The sequence below is a fragment of the Megalobrama amblycephala genome, linkage group LG5 (genome assembly GCF_018812025.1).
Source record: "Megalobrama amblycephala isolate DHTTF-2021 linkage group LG5, ASM1881202v1, whole genome shotgun sequence".
Taxonomy (NCBI): domain Eukaryota; kingdom Metazoa; phylum Chordata; class Actinopteri; order Cypriniformes; family Xenocyprididae; genus Megalobrama; species Megalobrama amblycephala.
In genome coordinates this window covers 30,577,036-30,603,902 of record NC_063048.1, presented here as the reverse complement: position 1 = coordinate 30,603,902, position 26,867 = coordinate 30,577,036, and the positions used below count along the sequence as shown (strand labels likewise).

The 26,867-nt window shown below is 35.8% G+C and overlaps 1 protein-coding gene and 1 long non-coding RNA gene across 3 annotated transcripts in view; one reads left to right on the top strand and one right to left on the bottom strand.

Annotated features, from left to right (window-relative positions):
- The window catches only part of grhl1 (grainyhead-like transcription factor 1), a 28,092-nt gene extending 16,299 nt beyond the window's left edge, over positions 1 to 11,793 (top strand). For both annotated transcript variants that reach the window (XM_048191797.1, XM_048191796.1), the window contains exons 11-15: positions 3,330 to 3,358; positions 3,983 to 4,068; positions 6,445 to 6,530; positions 9,575 to 9,639; positions 10,248 to 11,793. In XM_048191797.1, the coding sequence (XP_048047754.1) occupies positions 3,330 to 3,358; positions 3,983 to 4,068; positions 6,445 to 6,530; positions 9,575 to 9,639; positions 10,248 to 10,362 (381 nt within the window). In that variant the 3' untranslated portion in view covers positions 10,363 to 11,793. The remainder of the gene's footprint in view (positions 1 to 3,329; positions 3,359 to 3,982; positions 4,069 to 6,444; positions 6,531 to 9,574; positions 9,640 to 10,247) is intronic.
- Positions 11,784 to 26,772, bottom strand: LOC125269069. The gene is made up of 3 exons (XR_007185016.1): positions 26,605 to 26,772; positions 21,220 to 21,267; positions 11,784 to 12,016 (listed from the first exon to the last, which is right to left on the bottom strand). It is a non-coding gene; the product is annotated as an uncharacterized LOC125269069 (long non-coding RNA).
- Positions 26,773 to 26,867: the final 95 nt, after the last annotated feature.

Here is a 26,867-nt window from a genome sequence, read left to right as displayed (position 1 = left end):
CAGTAAGACAGATCGGTCAGTTAATCAAACAGATCATTTGCAAGTCCTAAGTGGTAATCGTGATTTTGCACTGTAAGACATGTTCCTGGATCAACATATCTTGTTGTTCCTGGAACAAAGTTCCTGAATTCAGTTCTAACCCGATTCCTACCCCTAAACTCTACCCATAACTTAGAAACCCTAAAATCAGAGGGAAATGATAGGTGAATAACACTGATGTAGAAGCACCTAACACCTAAACTTGACCCAAACTGTAAACTTATCCCTTAGATCTGATTGGTGTTTGGAATGTTGTTCTAGAATCAACAAATATGTTGAAAAAATATGAACATGTTGCACTTAGTGAAATCACGTTAACCAACTTTTTTTTTTTTTTTTGAGTTCCAGAGAACAAGTGATATACATGTAAAAAATAAGCATTCAAATCATATAATTACAATTTACTAAATGACAATGTAATTTATTAATAAATTATAAATAATAAGAAATTATAATTATGATTATATATTTTTTAAATGATTTTTCTCATCAATAACTTTTATAATTTCATCTGACCTACACTCTAAAAAATAATGTTTGCTCAAAAACAACAACAACAACAACAAAAAATAACGCAACAGTTTGGATCAATTTTTTTTTGTGAAAAACTTTTAGTGAATTTACATTCAACCAACAAGCTACATTGAGTTAGAGGAACTTAATAATTTGTGGCATAAACACATATTTTTAAGTTGATTGCTCAAAAAATTAAGTTGCTCCAACTACCAGACTTGTAGCCCTGGTCCCTGAACCAATTAATCTGATCTATTTCAGTTCAAATCAACAGATATCATAGCGCATGCTAACATAACTTAGTTAACACGTATATTTAATGAACAAATAACACTTCAGCACAAACGTAACCACAAAACCTTTACAGAAACTTTTTTAAATGTCAAACATTGCAGTATTAAACATTAGCAGGTCTTTCCCTTCACTAAAAACAAATAAATTAAAGGGTTAGTTCACCCAAAAATGAAAATTCTGTCATTTATTACTCACCCTCATGTCGTTCCACACTTCATTTCAACATTTATTCTCCTTATCCAGTCCTATGCAGAGCATTCTGGGAACTAGAAATCCACTGCCTATAATTTCTGAAGTTATCAAGATAATTTCATTACATTACTACAACCTAATTTAAAAAAAGCAAATTAACGCAGAAATTTGAGTTTAAATTAGAGGCGATATTTAGTTAATGTAATGATCAACATTATTATGTCAACAGAACCATATAATGTTTGCAACTTAAAAGGTTTAATTAAAACAATAAATTTAGATTTTTTAACTTTTTAACTAACCATGCATTTATTTAAGTTGTGGTATCAGGTTCCCTGAATTACTTTTTAAAGCAAACCTCAGTGAATTTTAATTTTGTTTTTGAATTAGAATTTTTATTTCCAGTTATATCAAATTAAGAAAAGTAGCAATCTGACATTAGTGTTTTTTTTTTTTTTTAACTTATTAAAAAACCCTTTGAAGAGTTAACAAAATTATTTTTTTTTTGTGGTCTCTTGCCAGAAGGATTAATTATCTAAATGATGAAGCCCCCTAAAAGAATCAGTTCAGTTCCCTATTATCGTCCACATACACGTGGCTTTGCGTAAAAGCATATCAGCATCATTTTAGTGCTATTTATTGCATGTGTGAGTACAGACTACTGTGACATTTCACAGAAACAGCAGATTGTCGTTGGGTCATGGTGACCGGAATGATGCAGTCAGTTGGAAGGAATATAGTCGTTTCTCACTGTTATGAAATCTGGCATTTATGGCATGGGTTTGGCTGTTATCAGACAGTTCTTGGCAAGGAATCACATCTTAAGCCCACACACGATTTTCTAACGAATCAAAACATGCATAATTTGTCCTGCCAGCTTTGCTCAGAGTACCATTCAGGTTACCAAGTACAATACACATCAGTGGTGAACATGATTTGACCAAGTACAGCATGTTCGGATCAACATTCCAATCAACCAATCGGAGTTTGAGGGACTAGTTTACAGTTTGTCAAGTTTAGGCTTACAGCCAGGGTTAGGTGCTTCAACATCAGTGTGGTTCTTAGACCCGGAAGTTATTTTTAAATCAGTTCAGTTTCTTGGTTAGAACTCTTCCTTTAACTTCACCCTCCACCTTTGACTCACAAACTTGTTCACCTAAAATCACATGACTCCCAGTTCTGTAGGAAAGCAAATGTTAGACACTGTCCTTAAACATGACCTTTGATCATCAGTAGTTGTGTGACATTGAAGCCCAGAGTATATCTAGAGCCAAAAATAAACCTTCTGGCTATTTACTCTTCGCTAAAATCACGCAAATAAATGTGAACTTTACCTTACTTTTCTAGTGCCAGTGAAGCCAGTTCAGAGCCATGGAAGGATGTTAATGTGCTTTTATGTGCTTATGCACCTGTGTTGATTCAGTTGTTCTGAATGGTCGGCTTTATGCTCTGGGGGTCTGAAAGCTTTTGTATTGAGTTTGCATTGCAGTATGGACCTAAAGCAAAAAATAAAGCAATTATGATAATAATTAAATAAGTAAATAAAAAGAAAGAAAGTTGGCTTGAATTTATGAGCACATCATTAATCATCACAAGTAGGTTAAATGTTAGCATGTGTTAATGGTTTAACCCAGGGCTCTTCAGCAGGGGGACTACGAACAGATTTTTGTGGAATAAAATAATGAAGTTTAGAATTATTGGAAAAATTTTACACCTGCATTAAAATATATTAAGTAAAATTAAAATGTAACATTTTTAAAGACTTTCCAATGTGAGCTTCATGTAAATATCCGGTACATTATCACTAAAAAAGTTTGGGGTCAGTACAGTTTAAAATTATTCCCCTGATAGCAAAGCTAAATTTTCAGCATCATTACTCCAGTCTTCAGTGTCACATGATCCTTCAGAAATCATTCTATTATGCTGATTTGCTGCTCAAGAAACATTTCTTATTATTATATGAATGTTGAAAACATTTGTGCTGATTAATATTTTTGCGGAAACTGTGATATTAAAAAAATATTTGCTGTCACTTTTGATCAATTTAAATTGTCCTTCTTAATAAAATAATAACAATAATCTTACTGACCACAAATGTTTGAACATTATTGTATGTTTATATAATCTGTTATCATAGGCCAAACTTTAATTTATATAACTGGGCTGTCTCTTTATGCACCATTGGGCATAATAACTGAAATAATAAAGGTATTTAATAACAAATGTTAATTAACTATTAAAATGTCTCAATATATTTTGTTAATAATGTATTGTGTCTTTTCTCATTATAGTCTTTCTCACCGGAGGACTCAGAGGAGGGGTACGTATCTGTCTCTTACCCTCTTTGTGCTCATTTACAGTCAAACCAAAAATTATTCTGACATTTTTTCATATTTTTGATATATTTTTACTAGTGGGTGCAGGACACTATAGTTCATTTATGTAAGTGAGGATAGCAAAATAAAGTAAACTGTGACATATTATACCCAAAATTCTCCATATAGTGGACTACCAGTAAAATTGATACAAATTTGGAACCAAAAATTATTCAGACACTTTGATCTGACCATGTTTTGCTTAAGTGTTATCTGACATAATTAAGATAATTTTTTTTCTGACACAGTTTAACTCTGAGATCTTGTCATATTTTATTACCATTTGTTTAAACTATAGTGAATAAACTATGAATAAACTGCTTATTCAAGACAGGTGGAGGGTTCAAAATGTGCATTATAGAGCAAACAGCCTTTAGCTTTGCCCTGGAGCGCTGCTCCCTGTACAGCCTTTCCAGGAAATGTGCAGGTGTTGTTTGTCTCATTGGTAATGATGTACTAGTTAGTGCCACATTTTTTCTACTGGGATTGTGGTTTTCTCAGAACTACACTCATCTGCTGCATCTCCCTCCTTGTCTCCTCACTCTTCCTCTTTCCCTTATGTTCTTTAGCTCAGCTATGAAGAGATTACCTTATTCTGAGGAGGAGTTTGGATCACCTCCCAATAAGCTGGCAAGGATGGATGAACCCAAAAGAGGTGTGTTTTAACTGGAACTGGGTTGTATGTCATTTGTTTTGTCCCTTTTTTGGGGTATTTCTGTTTATTTCAGTAATGTTGGCACTATAGTATGGTGCAAAGCTGTTTGGTTGCCTGTGAGAAACCGCACACAAAAACACCCTAATTCAAAACACATTTGCTGTCTTCCAAAACCTAGTTCACTGCCTATGTAAGATACCGCATAAGATGCCCTGTTTTAAACAAATTCAAAGGCAGAATGTAATCCATAATGCACTGCAACAAACTCGGTAAAAAAAAACAAAAAAAAAGTGTCTATTTGCACTAAGTGTAAATAACCTGTCTTGTTGACAAAGGCTATTTACACTAACATCGCCCACTAATGTCTGGTTGGACCACACAAGATTAAAAAAGACGCGCACCACTCAACATCTGCAGTGGCGTAGGCTATAGGGAGTATGGTGTGTGGAAGTACCTTTTGATGCATTCGATTGAATCCGTCTTTTGCCAGTAGCTCCTCATTGCAGTACATGAGATCCAGTGGGTGAGGTTGGATCCAGATCCAGGGGAGGGGGGAGATGGGTAGGTTTAGGGATTGTGTGTAGGCAGTGTGATTGACATGACCAATAAAATCATAAGAATCGGCTGTAGGGCCTGGCTTCTTATGTCACACTTGGATGTGGGCCGGGTTGGATGTCCACCGTAGGCTGCAGCGAGACGCTTCTCATATGTAAAGTGGGAGGAGTTCGCCCCCTGGATCTCATGTTCTGCAGTCAGGACCATCTTCCCAAATTGCTCTTCTCTCTTTTCCCATCACATATCAGATCAGAAAGGCATTTATTTTCAATAAAAATGAAGAAAATATTTGAAAAGTGGAAATAAAGTACCGAACGAGTGTTCAATAATAAAGTATTTATCGGGTAGGGTTAGGGGTACGTGTAGGGAGGGCTTTGTTGTCCCAATAAGCCAGCATCCATTTAATAATTTTAATAAATGTAGTCATTTACTCTCTGTTATTGTATCCTATTAATGTACAACAATACTGAGACTGTGCAAATAGTATCTGCCACTATTTATAAATAGCATCTAACAACTATTTGCACTTATTGCAAAGAACTGCTACTTTATATAGTGTAAATAGAATCTATCGCTAAGAAAATGCTGCTATTGTCACTTAGTGTAAATAACATCTAATTGCTATTTACACAAAATGTAAATACAATTTATTGCTATTTGCACTTAGTGTACATAGCATCTATTTCTGCTAAAAACTAAAAACTAGCTGCTACCAAAACAAAAAAAAAACCTAGCGGACAGTTGACTTTAAATATACTTTCTTCAGAACTTCAAAGTATCCATAAAATAGTATATAAAATATAATAATATTCAATATTCTAATCTAATAATTGTAAAAATATAATAGTAATAATAATAATACATGTTAAAATATTGTTTTTCATTCAGATTATTTTACCCAGTATTTGTGTGCGCTACGTTATTAATTAGAGTACTGCAGCATTAGCTTTGCAACATGCAAATATCGAACTTTATTGAAATCACTTGCATGTGTGTGGCACTATTCATGTGACATGCCAAGTCACTCTACCAACTATTCCACATTGTCACTTATGAGGTTCCATGACGTTAGGATGCTGCCTTAGAAGGCAGTTGCCAATGTAGGTAGTAGGTAATGAGGCAGCTCACTATAGGTTTTGGAACAAGGCTATTGTTTGTACCCTGATAGGTCCTAATTATAGACCAGTGTGTCTCAGCATTTCAGAGGTGATCACTGCTGTTTAGATCACTTCAACAAAGAATGCAGAACCAAACATCTGTGGGATTCGGTAAAAAAGAACGGGAATTTGCAGGTCATTGTAGGCTGCTAGCCCTCCCAACACGAAACCTTGTCTCTCTCTGGCCCTGTTTGTTTGCCTGTTGAATAGCAGTCATGGTCAGCCATGTGTGGGTTTGTGTGGGAGGGTTGGTGCGTGTTTTTATCTATTCAACCAAACCTCTCGCCAAAGGCAACACGTCAGCTTAGGAATAGGATGTAATGTTTGTAATCTATGTACTCCGGACTGTCCACATCACTGAAACTCCCTTCACTGTTCCCAGTAATGTCTTGGGATGCTGCCCAGTCCTTCTGGGGTTTTTGGGTGAAAGGGTAGGGGGGCGGCACCGGTCAGTGTTTATAGACATGAGCAGCAACCCCAACTACAGGGAACAGCATGTGAGATACAAAGTCATTAAAGACATGCATTAGAAAAACATATCAAATCATCTGCCACATGAAAGTCTTGGCAGATACTTTCTGGTTTATTTTGGTTTCAAGAAAACTGGGCTCGCAGTTTGTGCATGAGTGACCATATAGCTGACCACATTTCTCTGCCTTTGCAGTTTTGCTGTATGTGCGCAAGGAGACGGAGGAAGTGTTTGATGCTCTCATGCTGAAAACTCCTACTGTAAAAGGCCTAGTGGAAGCGGTGAGTTCACTTCTCTTTTCCCCAGATGTCCACATTCAACATTGACATTCACTATCACTTTTGCTCATATGGGTTAGGAATGTGAACACACTTTCCCATAATGAACTGCGATGAGCTCGGTGTAAAACATAAATCCAAAATAGAGGAAGTCAAAAAGTATCCATAAAATAGCATAATTAAAGATTATTTCCCTTGGATGATGATAAAACTAATAGAAGTGGGCCTAAAAGCACTATTTACACCTGGTATTAAGCGTTTTGGTCGATCGGATCACAAGTGGACGACGCTAAACACAGGTGTAAACGAGGTCTAAAACATTTTGAGATTGTCCACTTTCGACTTCTTTCAGGGGTAGTCGAAATCGGATTTGACCAGATTGCTTTCGTAGTGTAAACGCTCATGTGGTCGAATGTGTTCCAACAACCAAAAAAGACCGCCTACTCTCCACCGTCTGACCTAACTCGCAGACATTATGGGAAGAGCGCTAGCCAGACAGGATTTAAACTTTGTCGGCTGAAGACCCAAGTTTGGTTTAAAGATGAAAAACATACCAAACACAATGTTCTCTTGTCATTCCTTATTTCTAACATACACTCACAAGCGTTCAGCGTAGTTTTGCAGCTATCAGAGCAGAAATGAAAGCTGATGCTCTCCGTATGTTTTTCCATTGTTTATGTGCGTTCATATGTTAATTGCGCGGGCTTATTTCATCCATTAGATCGAAAGATCTGAAAAAAACCCATACATTTACCCACCCATAGACCCTCTCCTTGAAGAAATCAGGACAGAAGTGGTTGAAAGCAGGGCCGTAACCACCATAGGCATTAAGGGGGACAAACCTGCTGAAAAATCCAGCTAAAACCAGCCTAAGCTGATCAGGCTGGTTTTAGCTGGTCTCCCAGCCTGGCCATAGCTGGTTTTAGAGGGGTTTTGGTTAGATAGGAGACTGGGAGGCTGGGAGACCAGCTTACACCAGCTGAAAACCAGCTAACCCAGGCTAGGAGACCAGCTAAAACCAGACGAATGGGAATTCCAACGCGACTCTTTTAGTTTTTACAGTTAAAGCGTTCATGCATGGTTATAATTAGCTAAGTGAAGTTCACAACATAATTTCGGGAGGAATGAGCCCATCTAATCTTTCAATTAGTGAAATTCAAACATAATTTCAAGAGGAGTGAACCCTAATCTTTCAATTAACGACCAGAGCATATAAGCAGCTACTCACCCTGCTCTGGCATCAGTTGTTTCGATATCCCTCCACCTTCCCAACTCCACCACATAATTTAGGCATCTCATCTATCGTACTCCTCTTCCAGGCACTAGTAGTCCCTGCGGGGTATATCCAAGCTCGAGTTTAAGCTTCTTCCTCGAGCCTCTCCACAGAGGACAGCAAGACAATATGCTTAACCTTATTAGCTTAAAGATTTTATGAGGAAACGAACTTGTATTCATCAATATTTGACAACTTATTTACAATGGCTATGTTTAATGACCCACAGTATCATACAGTGATGCAAACTACTCAACTTTTTAATGGAATTTTATGAACTGAAAAAATGAAGATGAAGGCAGGGGTGTAGCTGACCCCCTGGGAGGTATGGACAGGGACCATCCTGGTGGTGGTGGGGAGGATGGAGGTGAAGGTTTGCGTCAGCATCTGCAGACTGAAACGTGTCAGCAATCTTTTATACTCCAAGTATAAGATAATGATTGGTTAGATCTAAACTAATTGGTGAGGTAACATTGAGTCTTCCTGGCAGAACTTACGCTAGAGCTTTCATTTCAGGCAAGAGCCACTCACATTTCTTTAGGAAATCTAAATCTAATTTAACTAATACAATTCTAATGTTTCAGTGCCTTTAGTTGAGGGTTATTTAAGGACATGGTCACAGAGAGAATGGAGAAAAAACATTCAAAGTTCTAAGCATTGTAACGGTATAATTTTGTTTAGTAATGCATCCTTTAATTGCACCACACAGACAATAACACACACAAATACTGTTTCCAAGAGAGCTCCCACCCAAAAATTATACATCCCATCCAAACCCACAGCTGCGTTTCTAATGCAGCACAGCACCTCCCGGAGAAATTCGGGAAAAAAGAAAAGAAAACAGGGCCAGAGAAGTGTGGTCAGTGAAGAAAAGTCCCTGAAATTAGAATCTCAAGCATGGTGATTTAATAGGGACATTGCGTTACATAGTAGGAGATTGACTGTCAACAGGCCGTCTGCATTAACCATAGCAGGAGGCCACAACGTGAATCACATTGCCTTAAAAACACATCCAGCTAATAAATTGTGGCATGGGCTACACAGGGTCCTGCGACAGGTAGAAGAAAGTGTTCGTGTTTTTGTGCGGTGTTCATAACAGAAGGCTTTCCAAGCATTGCAACACTTCAGCTAGCTATGAGAATGAGAAAAGGGAATGTTGGGATAACGTCAGGGGGGTTGGGAAAACATTAAGCTGAACCACTCGTATCCCGAAATAAGATGAACTTTGATACTAGTTGGCTTGAAAATGTGCTTAGGTCTACAAATGTTTCATTTAATACGTGCATATAAGGTTGCATTAGTCACCACAAATTATTATTTTAATGGGATATTCCACCCAAAAATTAAAATTCTGTCATAATTTAATTGACTTTATGTTGTTTCAAACCTTAAACAAAACAAAAAAAGATATTTTAAGAAATTTCTCAGTGTTTCCCCATGCAATGCAAGTAAAGGCAGTGGTAACCAAAACTTTCTAGTTAACATTCTTCAAAATACCATCGTTTGAAATTTGCCTGTGCTTTTCAAGATTTCCTGAATGTTTTATAGTGACCTGCTTGCATTGAGTCATAGTGATTCTTCTGGCCATTCTAAAAGTGTACTTAGAATGGCCATAGTGTATTTGCAAAGAAATACAGAAACACTTAATAATTATTGTGCTTAGATGCTTAAAATGATCCATTGCTATGTAAATAACAATAACATATATGTCAGATAGACGCGGTAATGTAAAGTGTTACTTCTGGCACCTGTTAATCGATTTTCTCTCTAACAGATTTCAGAGAAATATGAAGTTCCTCTTGAGAAGATGGGAAAAGTCTTCAAGAAATGCAAGAAAGGGTAAGAGAGACAAGGCTGTCAATCGATTTAGTTTAGTACACTTTAGTTTAAAGATCCAATTGTCAATATTAACTAGTTACTTATTAGCATGCATATTACTAGGAAATTGGCTGTTTATTAGTACTTATAAAGCACATATTAATGTCTTATTCTTCATGATCATATTCTACATCCCTTAATCCTACCTAATACCTAAACTTAAAGGGTTAGTTCATCCAAAAATCAGTCATTAATTACTAACCCTCCACACCCGTAAGACCTTCGTTCATCTTCTAAACACAAATTAAGATATTTTTGTAAAATCCGATGGCTCAGTGAGGCCTGCGTTGACAGCAAGATAATTAACACTTTCAAGGCCCAGAAAGCTACTAAAGACATATTTAAAATATTAATAAGCAGTAATTAGGAGTTTACTGAGGCAAAAATCATAGTTAATAGTTAGTTAATAGTGAGAATTGGATCCTGATCTAAAGTGTGACCATAAATTTAATTCAAATGTATTTTTATTCATTTTTCTGAATGTATCCCACATGTCCGTTGATTAGTCACTGAACCACAGTCATTCAGGGGTAAAACTTAGCTGTCCCACCATCTCTGCTTCGTTTTAGGATCATGGTAAACATGGATGATAACATCGTCAAGCACTACTCCAACGAGGACACCTTCCAGATCCAGATGGAGGAAATGGGAGGAATGATTAAGCTCACACTGACAGAGATTTGAGAGTTATATTTGAGTCATCCTACAGACTGGTTTACACAAGTCCACAGACTCTTCCTCCTTCTCTATTAGGATACTAGAGATCCCTCAGCAACTCATTGTCATCTTTTAGTGTAGTCTAATGAACTATTTTCGGGTGACCAAGTATATGAGCCTTAAGTACTTTGTGAATTTAAATAATGTAGAGTATCTCTTTCAAATATCTTTTTTCTTTCAAACATCTAAAATGTTTTGAGCCATATTTTCTCATTTTCCTGAGTATAAGCAAACAGCTACAGCTTTTTACTATTTCTCATTCATTTTGTGACTCTAAAAGAGATCACAATAACCATTTACTCTTCGTTTTCCTGTTTAAAGTCATAGCACTGGAGATGCTAATCTCTAAAAAGGATGAATGAACAGGGTGTTACCTTTGTAGTAAAATGGGTTTAGGGAATCCTATTTGCTTCACTGTATTGATACAAATACCCTGAGCAGTATTTAGTGAGTACAGTATATTATCCCTTGTGTGTGTGTGCGCGCATTACGATATATATAAATGTAGTGGAACAACAACTTTTTTTTTTTTTGGTCATTTCACCAATTATCAGTCTCAGACTCTCCCCAAAGTCTGGGATTCCTGATATGAACAAATAAGGTCCACACATCAGGCCCTCTGATCAATCCTTCAGGAGGTATTTTCAAATTGTGATCCACAGAGAATCAGTATAAACTTTTTTTTTTTTTTACAAAACCACAATACAAACTTATAAATATCATTCTGTATTGTTGGTGAATGAACTGTAATGTGTTTCCCCTGTAACAAGAAACCCTACAAATTTATAACTTATAAATTTATATTTGCAATCAACGCTAATGTAATTTATGATTACCAAAGTTCCTGTAGCTGGCGCCGTATCAGTTTTGCCAAAAAAAAAAAAACCAGAAGCACGTATCTTTAACAATCATCAAATAAGTAGTGTTACATTTTGCTTATTTGGTAACCCAGTAACCATTATATGATGCCCCTTAAACTGCTGTTACTTTGATTGTATGAGATATTCATCCTTTCTGTTGTCGTGATGAAATGTACAGGTTTTTAATAATTTTGAAAATGCTTCTAAATATTTTCTAAATAACTCATACACTCTTTTGCATCATTTATTGTGTATATATTTATTACTGGGATGGGACTTTTTTTTATAACTATAGCAAGAAGCTAGTTTTCTAAAGTATCTTTTTTAATGTTTAAATGAAATCATTCTAAATGATCTATTTATGCAAATGGGAATATTTTTAGTTTGTTATTAATGTCTGATTTGGTTTTAACATGCATATTTATGTGTTCTTATATGCAAAGATATTATTTTCCTTTACTTTAGTCAGACATGTTTCCTTTTGTATCAAATGCCCATCTTAAGCTTCAATAAAAGCCACTTGGGACTGTGTATTTTATTTGGCTGTCTGTGTGTCCTGTGGTTTTCAGCTAGCTGTATCCAAAGCAGTTGTCATGGAAACAGGCTGTGCTCCAATAGCCCATCTGTCTGGTGGACAGGAAGAGGCCAGCTAAATAGAGAGTGTCTTGAATCAGAAGTGGCCTCAAATACCCCCTCAACCTCATTTACCTCCTTTAAGTTCCTTCTTGGAGAAAATATTCACTCTTCGATGACCAGATGATCTGTAATGCACAAAAAATTATATTTTAATGTCACTAAAAACCACTGAAAACATTAAAACCACTGATAGGTCAGGTGATGTGAATAACATTGATTATAAAGCTGTATTTGGAGCTGCATACTACTCTTACTACAAGCATATCTTTCTAAGGCAGAAATAGTAAGAGTTGTATGCTAGTATGTGGTTTCTGAATACAGCAAGCATTTGAATTTCATGTGTTGGAAGCAGGACAAATGGGAAAGTGAAAAGATCTGAGTGACTTTGACATAGGCCGAATAGTGATTGCTAGATGATTGGGGCAGAGTATCTCCAAAAATGAAAAGTCTTGTAGGGTGATCCCAGTATGAAGTGGTTAGTACCTAGCAAAAGAGGTGCAAGGAAGGACAACCAGGGTCATTGGCGACCTTGGGGAGCAAAGGCTAGCCCGTCTGGTCTGATCACACAGAAGAGCTACTGTAGCTCAAATTGCTAAAAAACTTAATGCTGCCCATGATAGAAAGGTGTCAGAACACATAGTGCATCGCAGTTTGCTGTGTATGGGACTGAGACCGGTCAGAGTGCCCATGATGACCCCTGTAAAAGCACCTACAGTGGCACATGAGCATCAGAACTGGGCCATGGAGCAATGAAAGTCTGAGGTATCACGTTTTCTTTCAGATCAGGTGAATGGCCAGGTGTGTGTGTGGTTTTTCTGGAGAAGAGATGGCACCAGGTTTCACAATGGGAAGACGACAAACCGGTAGAGGGAGTGTTATGCCCGGGCCAACGTTCTGCTGGGAAACTTTGGGTCCTGGCATTCACGTGGATGTTACTTTAACACTTGTCACCTACCTAAAGATTGTTTTCCATGTACACCCCTTCATGACAGTGGTGTTTCCTGATGGCGGTGGTGGCCTCTTACAACAGGATAATGTACCCTGCCACACTGAAAAAAAATTGTTCATGAGTTATTTGAGGAACATGACAAAGAGTTCAAGGTGTTGCCCTGACATGGATGTGCTGGACTAACTAAATCTATGGAGGCCCTACCTCTCAACTTGCAGGATTTAAAGTCGAGCATCTGTGGGATGTGCTGAACAAACAAGTCTGATCCATGGAGGCCCCACCTCGCAACTTACAGGACTTAAAGGATCTGCTGCTAACATCTTGGAGCCAGATACCACAGCACACCTTCAGGGATCTATATATATACAAAATCAGGCATAACATTATGACCACCTTCCTAATATTGTTTTGGTCCCCCTTTTGCTGCCAAAACAGCCCTGACCTGTCGAGGCATGGACTCCTCTAGACCCCTGAAGGTGTGCTGTGATATCTGGCACCAAGATGTTAGCAGCAGATCCTTTAAGTCCTGTAAGTTGCGAGGTGCGACCTCCACGGATCGGACTTGTTTGTTCAGCACATCCCACAGATGCTCAATTGGATTGAGATCTGGGGAATTTGGAGGCCAAGTCAACACTTCAAACTTGTTGTTGTGCTCCTCAAACCATTCCTGAACCATTTTTGCTTTGTGGCAGGGTGCATTATCTTGCTGAAAGAGGCCACAGCCACCAGGGAATACTGTTTCCATGAAAGGGTGTACATGGTCTGCAACAATGCTTAGGTAGGTGGTACGTGTCAAAGTAAAGTTTCCCAGCAGAACATTGCCCAAAGCATTACACTGCCTCGGCCGGCTTGCCTTCTTCCCATAGTGCATCCTGGTGTCATGTGTTCCCCAGGTAAGCGACACACACGCACCTGGCCATCCATGTGATGTAAAAGAAAATGTGATTCATCAGACCAGGCCATCTTCTTCCATTGCTCCGTGGTCCAGTTCTGATGCTCACTGTTGGCTCTTTTGGCAGTGGACAGGGGTCAGCATGGGCACCCTGACTGGTCTGCAGCTATGCAGCCCCATACACAACAAACTGTGATGCACTGTGTATTCTGACACCTTTCTATCAGAACCGGCATTAACTTCTTGAGCAATTTGAGCTACAGTAGCTCGTCTGTTGGATCGGACCACACGGGCCAGCCTTCACTCCCCACGTGCATCAATGAGCCTTGTCCGCCCATGACCCTGTCACAGGTTCACCACTGTTTCTTCCTTGATCCACTTTTGATAGATACTGACCACTGCAGACCGGGAACACCCCACAAGAGCTGCAGTTTTGGAGATGCTCTGACCAAGTCATCTAGCCATCACACTTTGGCTCTTGTCAAACTCGCACAAATCCTTACGCTTGCCCATTGTTCCTGCTTCTAACACATCAACTTTGAGGACAAAATGTTTACTTGCTGCCAAATATATCCACCCGCTAACAGGTGCCGTGATGAAGAGATAATCAGTGTTATTCACTTCACCTGTCAGTGGTCATTATGTTATGCTTGATCGGTGTGTGTATATATATACACTGCGTTCCAAATTATTATGCAATTGACATATCAGTAAGATTTCAGTACAATAAACATTCAGATTTTAGTTTTTCTAAGAAAATGTTTGTTTGTTTATTTATCCATGTCTTTTTAGATAACTGGTATCAATCTCAGACAAAATAATTTGCCAGATCTATGGAAACCCTACTTAGAGGTTGTTCCACATTATTAAGCAAGTCACAGTTCTCATGCAATATGGGGAGGAAGAAAGATCTTTCTGAAGATGAAAAGCATGAAATGGTGCAATGTTGTGCAAAAGGCATGAAAACAACTAATATTGTGTGAAACTGAATGGAGATTATCAAATTATCATAAGATTTGTGAGTGATTTAGAGCACAGCAGAACTCGGTCAGATAAAGGCTTATTAATGAAAGTTCCTATCAAAAAAATGTATTGTATTAAAAGGGCAGCTATAAAAAAAGCCAGTGTTGAGCAGCAAACGGGTATTTGAAGCTGCTGGTGTCTCTGGAGTCTCAAGAAGCTCACCATGCAGGATGGCAGTTGTGCGTAAAGATGCATTTTAGACACCACTAACCAAACCTAACAAAGAGAAACATTTACAGTGGGTGTAGAAATACATTTTCAAACAGTTTTATTGCTGTGGTGTTTTTTTGCGGCATGGGATAGTGCATAGTGCATTGTACAATAGTGCATTGTACTATGCACTATCCTCCTTTTTATACCATAGCTGAAAATGGCCAGTTATGAACTCCACATATCTTGCAAAAGTCATTTTAATACCCTCCATCTCACTTCCCAGTATTCCAGGCCAAATCATCACCCACCAGCTCCTTGCTGACGTCACAGTCTTGTTGGAACCATAGATCTGGCAAATTATTTTGTCTGAGATTAATACCAGTTATCTAAAAAGACATGGATAAATAAATGAACAAACATTTTCTTAGAAAAACTAAAATCTGAATGTTTATTGTACAGAAATCTTACTGATTTGTCTCTTGCATAATAATTTGGAACGCAGTGTATATATATTGTTGTGTGTGTGTGTGTGTGTATATATATATATATATATATATATATATATATATAGTTTTCTTCTAAAATGAACATTTTTATCAAGCTCTTATGTTTAGGTTCAGTAATTTCAGTTTAATGGCAATTAATAGGTCCTTTTCATTGTCATTAAAGTGAAACTGAACATAAACATACAAGCTTGATAAAAATGCACTTAGAGGCTTTTGCATCTAAAGTCTTCATATATATTATATATGCACACACACAAACTCCAGTTATATATTTTTTTAAATTCCATTTAAATTTATTTTTACATTTATTTTATATAATTCATTTATTTTTTCCTTTTATATAACATTTAAATATTTTTTTCCAAAACATACTGTTTTAATCTTTTACATTTTTTATTTTATTTCACGAGTTTATAGTATTTCTATCCACATTATTTCCGGGAATATAATTTTTTCCCCCTCTATTTCACAGTTCCTGATGCTGACAATCAGTGCAGGATTAATAAAGAGCCCATGTGTTGCTCTGTATCTTTTATTTCAAATATATACAAATTTAATTTACCTCTTTTAGTTTGTCAAGAGATTTAAAGTGCCTTTTTTGAAGAGGGTACATGTAAGAATGAGCCTATGATGGAATATAGAAATAAAACAAAATACCTGAGAAAAATGAGAATTAGTCCTTAGATGCTTATAGCAAAAATTCTCAAAATCTCAAAACAGATTACTAAGGAGATATTACGCCACCACCTGCAGATACAATTTCAGCTTCATCCCTACACTTACTCATTAACAATAAATTTAAGAAGGATAAGTGCTTTTTTATTGCATTTATATAGGCGCAAGACTTTCAGAGCTGACAGAGCTGAACAAATCCATAAAGATAGCGTTTTACAAGTTTGTTGTTGTCGTCGTAATATTTTGTGATTTTGTGTGAACTCTACTTTTGCTTTAAGAAAAAGTAAAGAGTTTATTTTATACCTGTGGAAAAGTTTGACTCAGTTAAAATGTTAAAATATAGGTCAGGAAGGATATTAAGTAGCCTGTTCTTCCTGTGTGTCTGACTCTGTATGCACACAAAAAACCCCTATTATGTTGTTTGCTAACATTCTTGTCCTAATCCATTCCCATTCACAGCACTTATTTGTACTCAAGTGGGTAAAATTCTGAAAGGCCTGTAAAAAATCCCATGCCGTGACAAAGGATCTATGGAGAGATTCTGCTTCCTTCTTCTAATAACTGGGTTTCTTCTTCATTCCCCCCTTCTTGTCAATGGTCACTCTTTACTTGAAATCAGACATTTTAGCTCCTTGCTTTTGAGTTAATGGCTGAAAATGGCCAAAGAAAACAAAGGCAACATATGGAGAAACAATGCAGATCCATCCTGGCCCTATAGGCAGCTGTGACTATTTAAGTCTGGAGAACTGGGCCATGGCCCTCTGAGTCAGCACACTCTTACTAGATTACCTCAGTACTTCACAGCACAGACACACCCTTCTCTCGCCCACTCGCTCTAAAAACTGATTGACAGGACAACAGTCTTTAAGCCCTACTGCTGTCGAATTAAACTAAACCTTATGCCTCTAAGAAAACTGGTAAAACATGCACTGCATTCATGCACTGTCATCTTGACCTATATTCTTCAAAACGCATAGGAAATAAATGTGGGGTTATTTATAGTTCACTACGATGGTGGAGGTATGTCATGCTCAAAGGACATGCAGCTGAATTGGTCTTTCCACTGGGCCGTCTTGGCCATCTGCCTGCTCTAAAATCACAGGAGCACAAGTCTCAACTGGGCTTGACTATATAAGGCCCATAACAAAACACTAAACATCAAGCAAACACCTTGTGTAAAAAATGTTAATATAAATAATTATAACTTTTCTTTACACTATACCATTCAAAAGTTTGGGGTCAGTAAATTATTATTATTATTTGTTTATAGCATGTATTTAAATTAATTAAAACATTTATTCAGCAAGGATGATCAAAAGTGACAGTAAAGTCATTTAAAATGTTATAAAAGATTTATATATTTTTAAAAAGTGCTGTTCTTTTAAACCTTCTGTACGTCAAAGAATACTGAAAAAAATGTATCACAAAAAAAAAAAAATCAACATTAATTATATCAACAAATTAATCTTAAAGGGATAGTTTACCCAAAAATTATCCCATGATTTACTCAGCTTCAAGCCATCCTAGATGTATATGACTATCTTCTTTCAGACGAACACAATCAGAGAAATATTAAAAAATATCCTTAGTCCTCCAAGGTTTATAATGTACGGAAGAGGATTAGGGCCAAGCAATAATAAAAAAATAATCTCGAGATTAAAGTTGTTAAATTTCGAGAAAAAATCTCGTTAAATTTCGAGAAAAAAGTCGAAATAAAATGTTGAGAATAAACTCATTAAATTACGAGAAAAAACTTGTTAAATTTCAAGAAAAAAGTCTAGATAAAATGTTGAGAATAAACTCGTTAAATTACGAGAAAAAACTTGTTAAATTTCAAGAAAAAAGTCGAGATAAAATGTTGAGAATAAACTCGTTAAATTACGAGAAAAAACTTGTTAAATTTCAAGAAAAAAGTCGAGATAAAATGTTGAGAATAAACTCGTTAAATTATGAGAAAAAACTTGTTAAATTTCAAGAAAAAAGTCGAGATAAAATGTTGAGAATAAACTCGTTAAATTACGAGAAAAAACTCGTTAAATTTCAAGAAAAAAGTCGAGATAAAATGTTGAGAATAAACTCGTTAAATTACGAGAAAAAACTTGTTAAATTTCAAGAAAAAAGTCGAGATAAAATGTTGAGAATAAACTCGTTAAATTATGAGAAAAAACTTGTTAAATTTCAAGAAAAAAGTCGAGATAAAATGTTGAGAATAAACTCGTTAAATTACGAGAAAAAACTCGTTAAATTTCAAGAAAAAAGTCGAGATAAAATGTTGAGAATAAACTCGTTAAATTACGAGAAAAAACTCGTTAAATTTCAAGAAAAAAGTCGAGATAAAATGTTGAGAATAAACTCGTTAAATTACGAGAAAAAACTTGTTAAATTTCAAGAAAAAAGTCGAGATAAAATGTTGAGAATAAACTCGTTAAATTACGAGAAAAAACTTGTTAAATTTCAAGAAAAAAGTCGAGATAAAATGTTGAGAATAAACTCGTTAAATTACGAGAAAAAAACTCGTTAAATTTCAAGAAAAAAGTCGAGATAAAATGTTGAGAATAAACTCGTTAAATTACGAGAAAAAAAATCTTTAAATTTCAGGAAAAAAGTCGAGATAAAATGTTGAGAATAAAGTCATTGAATTACGTGAAAAAAGTCGTTAAATTACGAGAACAAATTCGTTAAATTATGAGAAAAATGTCATTAAATTTAGAGAAAAAAGTCTAGATAAAATGTTGAGAATAAAGTCATTAAATTATGAGAATAAAGTCATTAAATTACGAGAAAAAAGTAATTAAATTACGAGAAAAAAGTAGTTAAATTGAGAACAAATTTTAACTTTTTTCTCGAAATTTAACGAGTTTTTTCTCGAAATTTAACAACTTTAATCTTGAGATGGTTTTATTTTTTTTATTATTGCTTGGCCCTAATCCTCTTCCGTAAAAAGGTTGCGAATGGGGGGAAAAGTCAAAAATAATGCACCCATCCATAAAAAAAAGTAATACATACAACTCCATGGGGTTAATAAAGGCCTTCTGAAGCGAAGTGATGTGTTTTTGTAAGAAAAATATCCATATTTAAAACTTTAGAAATTCAAATAACTAGCCGTACGCAGAATGCGCAAGTCGACTTGCGCCAAATGAGTAACCCCTGATGCGATGTATGACGTAGGATGTTGGAGCATTGTAAGCTTAAACGCCTCTTGCAGTTGAAAGGCTGTGCAACAAATTTAAGGATATATCGGCCCTGACTATCAGCTGTTTTTAAACTATCGATTATTGGCTGATATATCGGTGCATCTTTAATTTGGTATAACCCGCTGTGTACTTTTTTTGTGAATTAAGCTTAATAATAAATGCAACATTGGTGGGTAAAGATATACATCCATGTGCACTTATTCCCGTCGCAATTTGCAGTGCCCTACGGATGCCTGATGACTTTGAAAGATCCAAAGCGTTTTTCCACTTGTTACTGTCATGTCATAATTCCAAGAAAGTAAATTGTTTTGGATGACTGATGACTAGTTCTAGCAATGTTATTTAGCGCTTGATATCAGAGCTCCATTTCCAAAATCCTTTCTCCAGGATTTTCCTCAATTCCTGCAAGCAAGCAAATTCCCCAGTTCACACTCTTACTGTTTGTGGTATTGACAGAGTAACTCTTTCCCATACATACACTAATCTAGAACAAATCAAAGTGTCACAGTGATGGATCTACTGTATGTAAAAAAAAAAAAAAAAAAAAAAAAAAAAAAAAAAAAACTTTAAATCATTCCTGTAGGTGTCATTCCTCTCCAGCTGTTGTTTATGGATTTGTGGATGCTTTTTTCCAATGGAGGAGGAGCTTTTATACAAAATGTTCATTGGTCGGTTCCATTGCTATTGTTTTTTCAATACGCATAAATACTTGTTGACATTCATTTGAAGCACTGAAAATAAACTTTAGTGTGCGTGTATACTTATGGTATGTATATAAAATGTATATTTTGTGCACTTTTCTGCACAAGGGAATGAATTCAAATGCTGAATCAAACCCCCAAATGGTTCTTAAGCTTCACTTGCTTTGTGTTTGAACAGACACAATTGAAAAATTCCCAAAAGTTCCGAACATGTAAATTTGGTCACATTTATATAAACGTATAGGTGTGTTTGATAGGGTTGCAGCTGAACTTTGCAGGACAGCGGCTCTCGAAGGACTGACGCTGACCATCCTTGCTATAAAAGGACACTACTTTTCAAGTGCCATTATATAATATTTGGAAATGTTGATGAGTCTGACATGAAACATTTGTGACAAGTTCAGGCATATCCCAATGATATGACTAAGAATGTGATTAAAGGTACATTTGAAAATATGCCTCACGGGGTATTTCATGAGAAATCACAGAAGATTGTTTACTGACTCCACACACCTATTTTGGTTGCATACTGTATGTCCTAGTCTTACATTGTCTTTATAGATTATATTGACTTTTTATGACAGCATAAAGTGTGATTTGTATGATTTCTGTGCACAATAACAGGGCAGATCTTTATGACTGGATCTCAAAAAACAAATCATAAACTTGCATGTAATGCGTATGTGATGCATTTAAAACAGTAAACACCTCCATCATGAAGAAATCAACACAAATGTTTGGGCTTTCTGCAGATAAGAATCGCTTAAAAACACTTTAATTATAACTGACATGTCTAGAAATGGAAAATACTGGAAAGTACAGTGACAAACCAGTTAGATCTGTATAGTTTGGATGGGATCTTACACAACTGAAAATTGTTTTTAATGTTGTCTTTTATCATTAAGGGACAAATTGTGAAGTAAATTTAATCTTAAAGCATGACTTGCATAAACTGTATTCTCATCTCAACCATCTACAAGTCACATATGTCACTACGCACAGCAGACCAGATGACTTTGACGAATGTGCCACTCAGCATACCTCAGAACAGGATCTGTTCTAAAACAAAACTGACGTTCAGTTCCAATCATGCCCTTTCACCCAGATACACACCCACTGTAGTGAAGCAAGTGAGGAGTTTCTGTTGATCAGCCTGTTGTTGAGTTCTACGAGCATCTGAATTGCCTGTAAGTGCTGCCAAAACACACACACACACACACACACGCACCCGATACCTTTTAATGAGCGCTGATGATGAAGAACCTCAGCTTAAGTCTTCAGATCTAAATAAGAGAAATACGGAATATATGTAGTATGTTATATATCGAAGAGACCAGATTGTGTGCATAATACAACAACACCTCAAGCACAGTAGTATATTTAACACCTCTAAAAATAACTGACCCACGCTCTTCTCTAGACTGAGGCTGTTACGTGAGAACTGGTGTCGGGTGCTGGGAGGACTGGGACGGGTGGGAATGGGTTGACGTGAATAACCTTTCCTCTAGTTTCCTTCCTTTCTCTCTCTCAGTCTGGCTCACTTGTATCACAAGCATGCCTCCCGCTCCTATCATAACTCCTACATTTCCCACACACCTCAGGCCGTAATGCTGTTGGCAGAACAATCGGTCACTACAGCACAGACTGTCTGTGCTTACGTGATGCATTCTTCTGCCACTTTCCTAAGTGCCCACCAGCAGACAAACTGACATGTGGACTCACATCCTGGAAGGCCAGTTGAGGAGGATGTTTACTGCAATTCTGATTGCTTATGTAGTGATTTGACTCATTTCATTGATTAGAGAAGTGATTCCCAACCCGGAGGAACCGCAAATTATGAAAGCTTGTTTCAGCTATGGAATAATAATTTAAAAAAAAAAGATAACTGCTACTTTCTATCTCACAATTCTGACTTATTTTCTCAGAATTGTGAGTTTATGGCCCGGTTTCACAGACAGGGCTTAGGCCAAGCCTGGATTAGACCTTAGTTCAGTTAGGGCATTTAAGTATCTTTTATAAACATAGACTAGTAAAAAAAACATTACTGCATCTTGAGACAAAACAATGGCACTGACATATTTGAAGATATGTCAGAGCAAGTTGCTTTCAGTTAAAAAAGCCCAAACATGCATTTTAGTCTAGCTTAAGCCTTGTCTGTGAAACCGGGGGTATATCTTACAATTCTGATTTTATTTTAACTCACAATTGCAACTTTATATCATACAATTCTGAGAATAAGAAGGTAGAATTGCGAGATATAAACTCACAATTGCGAAAAAAATTGTTAGAATTGTGATAAAATGTAAAAAAGTCGCAAATGCCTTTTTTATTTTTTATTCAGTGTCGGAAGAAAGCTTCCATTGCAAATAAATCTCAAGTGGGTTTAAAGGTTTAGTTCACCCAAAAATGAAAATTCTGTCTTTTATTACTCACGCTCATGCCGTTTCACACCCGTAAGACTTTCCTTAATCTTCGGAACGCAAATTGAGATATTTTTGTTGAAATCCGATGGCTCAGTGAGGCCTGCATATAGGGAGCAATGACATTTCCTCTCTCAAGATCCATAAAGGTACTAAAAACATATTTAAATCAGTTCATGTGAGTACAGTGGTTCAATATTAATATTATAAAGAGACGTGAATATCTTTGGTGCGCAAAAAAAAACAAAATAACGAATTATTTAGTGATGGCTGATTTCAAAACACTGCTTCAGGAAGCATCGGAGCACAAATGAATCAGCGTGTCGAATCAGCTGTTCGGAGCGCCAAAGTCACGTGAAAACAGCAGTTTGGCGGTTTGACACGCGATCTGAATCATGATTCGATACGCTGATTCATTGTGCTCCGAATCTTCCTGAAGCAGTGTTTTGAAATCGGCCATCACTAAATAAGTATTTTTTTTTTTTTTTTTTGGCACACCAAAAATATTCTCGTCGCTTTATAATATTAATATTGAACCACTGTACTCACATGAATTGATTTAAATATGCTTTTAGTACCTTTATGGATCTTGAGAGAGGAAATGTCATTGCTGGCTATGCAGGCCTCACTGAGCCATCGGATTTCAACAAAAATATCTTAATTTGTGTTCCGAAGATTACCGAAGGTCTTACAGGTGTGGAACGGCATGAGGGTAAGTAATAAATGACAGAATTTTCATTTTTGGGTGAACTAACCCTTTAAGGGGATTATTAAAAATATTTGGATTTAAAAAAAAAAAAAAAAAATTACAATTAAACTAACATGTTAGGGCTCAATCAAAAGTTTAAAATCATAAAGATTTATATTCATGTTTTTGTCCCATCAAGTGTCTCTAATTAAACCAAATTGATATAATATTAAAATAAAAATAAAATGTTTTTTTAATAATAAACTGCTTCTGTTTGAGAGGAAGTTACTTGGGAAATTTATTTTTCACCCACAGTATTTATTTTTTAAATAACATATGTGTCTTTGATTGGCTACAATGATCAACGCACGGCAGCGTTTGAAAGCACACAAAAGTGTTTGAATTTGAAAGCGTTTTGAAAGCAGGCGTCTATCAAATGCTCCCATGTGTATCTGTGTAAGTGCTTGGTGAAGAGCTTTACTGATGATTATTTACAACATTTTTACAGCGTTGATCATTGTAGCCAATCACAGACATATCTGATGAGCCGTGAACACAATAGCCAATCAGAGGTGTTTACGAATCTGTTCAACAGCCTTCAAAGCATTACATTTTTAAAATTTCAGTACCGGGTAGAGAACTCTACACCATACATATTGCATATATTTGTATTATAGAGTTAAAAGATATACATTTTGGCTTCCTATTTTATTTATCTTAATGAGAGCTATCCTTTTTAAATTCTTTTGATCCTATAAATCTTAATACATTTAAAAAAGATGACATTACCATCTAATTCAAGTCATTTTAGATATTGCTGTGATCAACAGAATGAATTAATTCATAAAATTCTGTCATATAGGTTCACATATTCCTGAGAATAGGCCCTGACCGGCTTCATGCTGGTTTTTTATTGGAACATATTATTTTATGAATATTTCATTTACTAAAATAATGCAATTTAGGGGTGTAGAGATCATCATAAAATATTTTTCCATTAATATCTCAAATTTTAAGGGTTAGTTCACCCAAAAATGAAAAAAAATGGGGGGGGGGGAGTAATTGAATGTCATCAATTACTCACAAAATATTGATCAGGGAAAATAAACAGAAGCTTAACTCTTCTTGCTTGAAACGCAAGAACAAACCTGATACGTAACACATGAGAATGAACCTCGTTTCTCACACATCAAGCAAACATGCTTGGGCTTCTGTTTACCACAAGTGATGTGTGATGAATGTTTATGTTAATAAAGCCTAAATTCAATCTGTTCATCATATAAAGCGATCGTATCTCTTCAGAAAATTTTGACTAATCCGCTTAATTGATATGGATTAGTTTTACAATCTTTTTATGAACTTTTTGAAGCATCAAAGTGGTAGTTGCATAGCTGTCTATGGAGGTACGGAAAACTCACAGATTTAATCAAAAATATCTTCATTTGTGTTCCGAAGATGAATGAAAGTCTTACGGGTTTGGAACGACATGAGGATGAGTAAATGATGACAGAATGTTCATTTTTGGGTGAACTAACCCTTCAAGGAAATTTTCTTCATGTTTTTAAATTATTTCCTGACAACTAAAATGACTGATAAATGGCTTAAGGTCGAGATAACATGCTTGGAAACCTGACCGTGTTCATGCTCAGTCTCTCAGTACCAGTGTATATTTCTAGCAGGAACTGAAAAAGATATTCCTTGAACAGATTTTTTGTTCGAAGAACAGCCTCATCGACAGCACTTTTACAGAATCGTCTATCACCTGCGCTCAGAACATCCTGACATTTTCCAGGATGACTTTGTTTAACATCGACTCACTTAAATGTCACTGCTTCTAAAGGCAGATGAATGAGTTAGCGTTACCCCATCCTCTCAGAGAGGGTGTGACTAAAAAAACTCATGAATTCAGGCAAGACGAGAGGATTTTAGACACATTATCTTAAACAGAGATGGTTACATCCACCTCACAACTCCAATAATTATTGCTTTTTAAAAAAGGCCATTAAATGGGTTCAAATCAGACCAGAGATTGAGGTAAGACTGTTTATTGTACTAGTATCATAAAAATTGTTGCTCTTTCATATTTGAGGTTTTGAGTAAACTATACAGACTGTAAACATTCAAACTGTTCTGGGCCTAAAGTGTTGTAACTTGAACACAGTCTATTACATTGCAGGATATATATATATATATATATATATTACAGGAAACAATTGTAAATTTCCAGGCCTAGAAATTAATATAATCATGTTTTTTTTTTTTTTTTTTTTTTGCAAGGACAATTTCTATCTGTGTGTTTATTTACATATTCGTTCAGTTATGATAAGCATCTGGAAAGTCATGGAAATTCACTGTTCATTTGCATTCAGTTGTGTGCAGTCATGTTTATAAATGATCTATTAATTTGTTCAAAAATACATTAAAAAGGGAATCTGGTGGTCATAAATAATAATAATAAAAAATATGGTAACATTTTACAATAAGGTTCAATAGTTAACTACATTAGTTAACATGAACTGCGCTTATACAGCATTTATTATTCTTTGTTAATGTTAATTTAAACATTTACTAATACATTATTAAAATCTTAACATTAGTTAATGCACTGTGAACATTAACAAACAATGAACTGTATTTTCATTAACTAACGTTATCGAAAATTAGTAAATACAATAATAAATGTATTGCTCATGGTTAGTTCATGTTAGTTAATACATTAACTAATGTTTAACTAATGAACCTTATTGTAAAGTGTTACCAAAAATATCTTATTAAAAGGCTGAAATAGCAGAAAGCTATTTCGTTATAACGAATCACCTTCACACTACATGTGTCAAAAGTAAATGAGTTAAAAATAGCACATATTTAGCTTTTTTAAGAGTAGCTTTAAGAAAACTCGGTTTTCAGGAATCAAAATTCTTGATATTTGTTAAAAAATTCAGTGAAAAATTGAGTTGAACCGTATTAGTATTAATAAAATTACAGTGAAAACATTTTTTAAAACATTATCGTAGATTATTATTATTATTATTAAGTGTATTACTAAGTGTATTCAGTGTGCAAGGAAAGCATTTTAATTCTTCTTAATGATTAAACCACTATACACTCATCCTAATCATCATTACTCATGCAGGTTAATGTTATTACATTAAATGTTAAGGCTACAATAAAGTCTGTTGTATAACAATGAGGTTAATTAGTAAACGTTAATGCATTAATATTAATGAGCAATGCATACACAAGCAAAACGTTAAAAATACAACTGTATAATATTACATCATCAACAGACACAACATTTTTTTAAATAACCTATTAGTACATATTATTAACACTAAGATTAATAAATGCTTTAGAAGTATTTGTCGTTGTTAGCTCTTGTTAATAATGTAATGTTATCAAATACCAATTAATCGTTAATGTTATTAATAAAGTTGGTTGTGAGTGTTTTTGCTTCTCCGCGGCTGCTAAGCTAATTTAGCTCCTCGTGCTGTGTGTACACCTATAGCTGTTACCTGTTTAAGATGTCTAGATGCACAAACATGTTGCACTATTATATAGCTCCTAAAGGCTGCGACCTTTCGCCCAGTTACGTCCTCTCAGTTCAGCGAGTTTACAGCGACACTGCTGACTCCCTCCACACGCCCATCAGCAGCCACGCACCCCTCTTCCTCCAATCGCTCGCCTATCACGCACTGATCACGCGCCGGCCTTCACACCATTGGTCAAGGTCTCACACACATTTGTTTTTCATTGGTGGCGTGTTGCCACCCGCCAG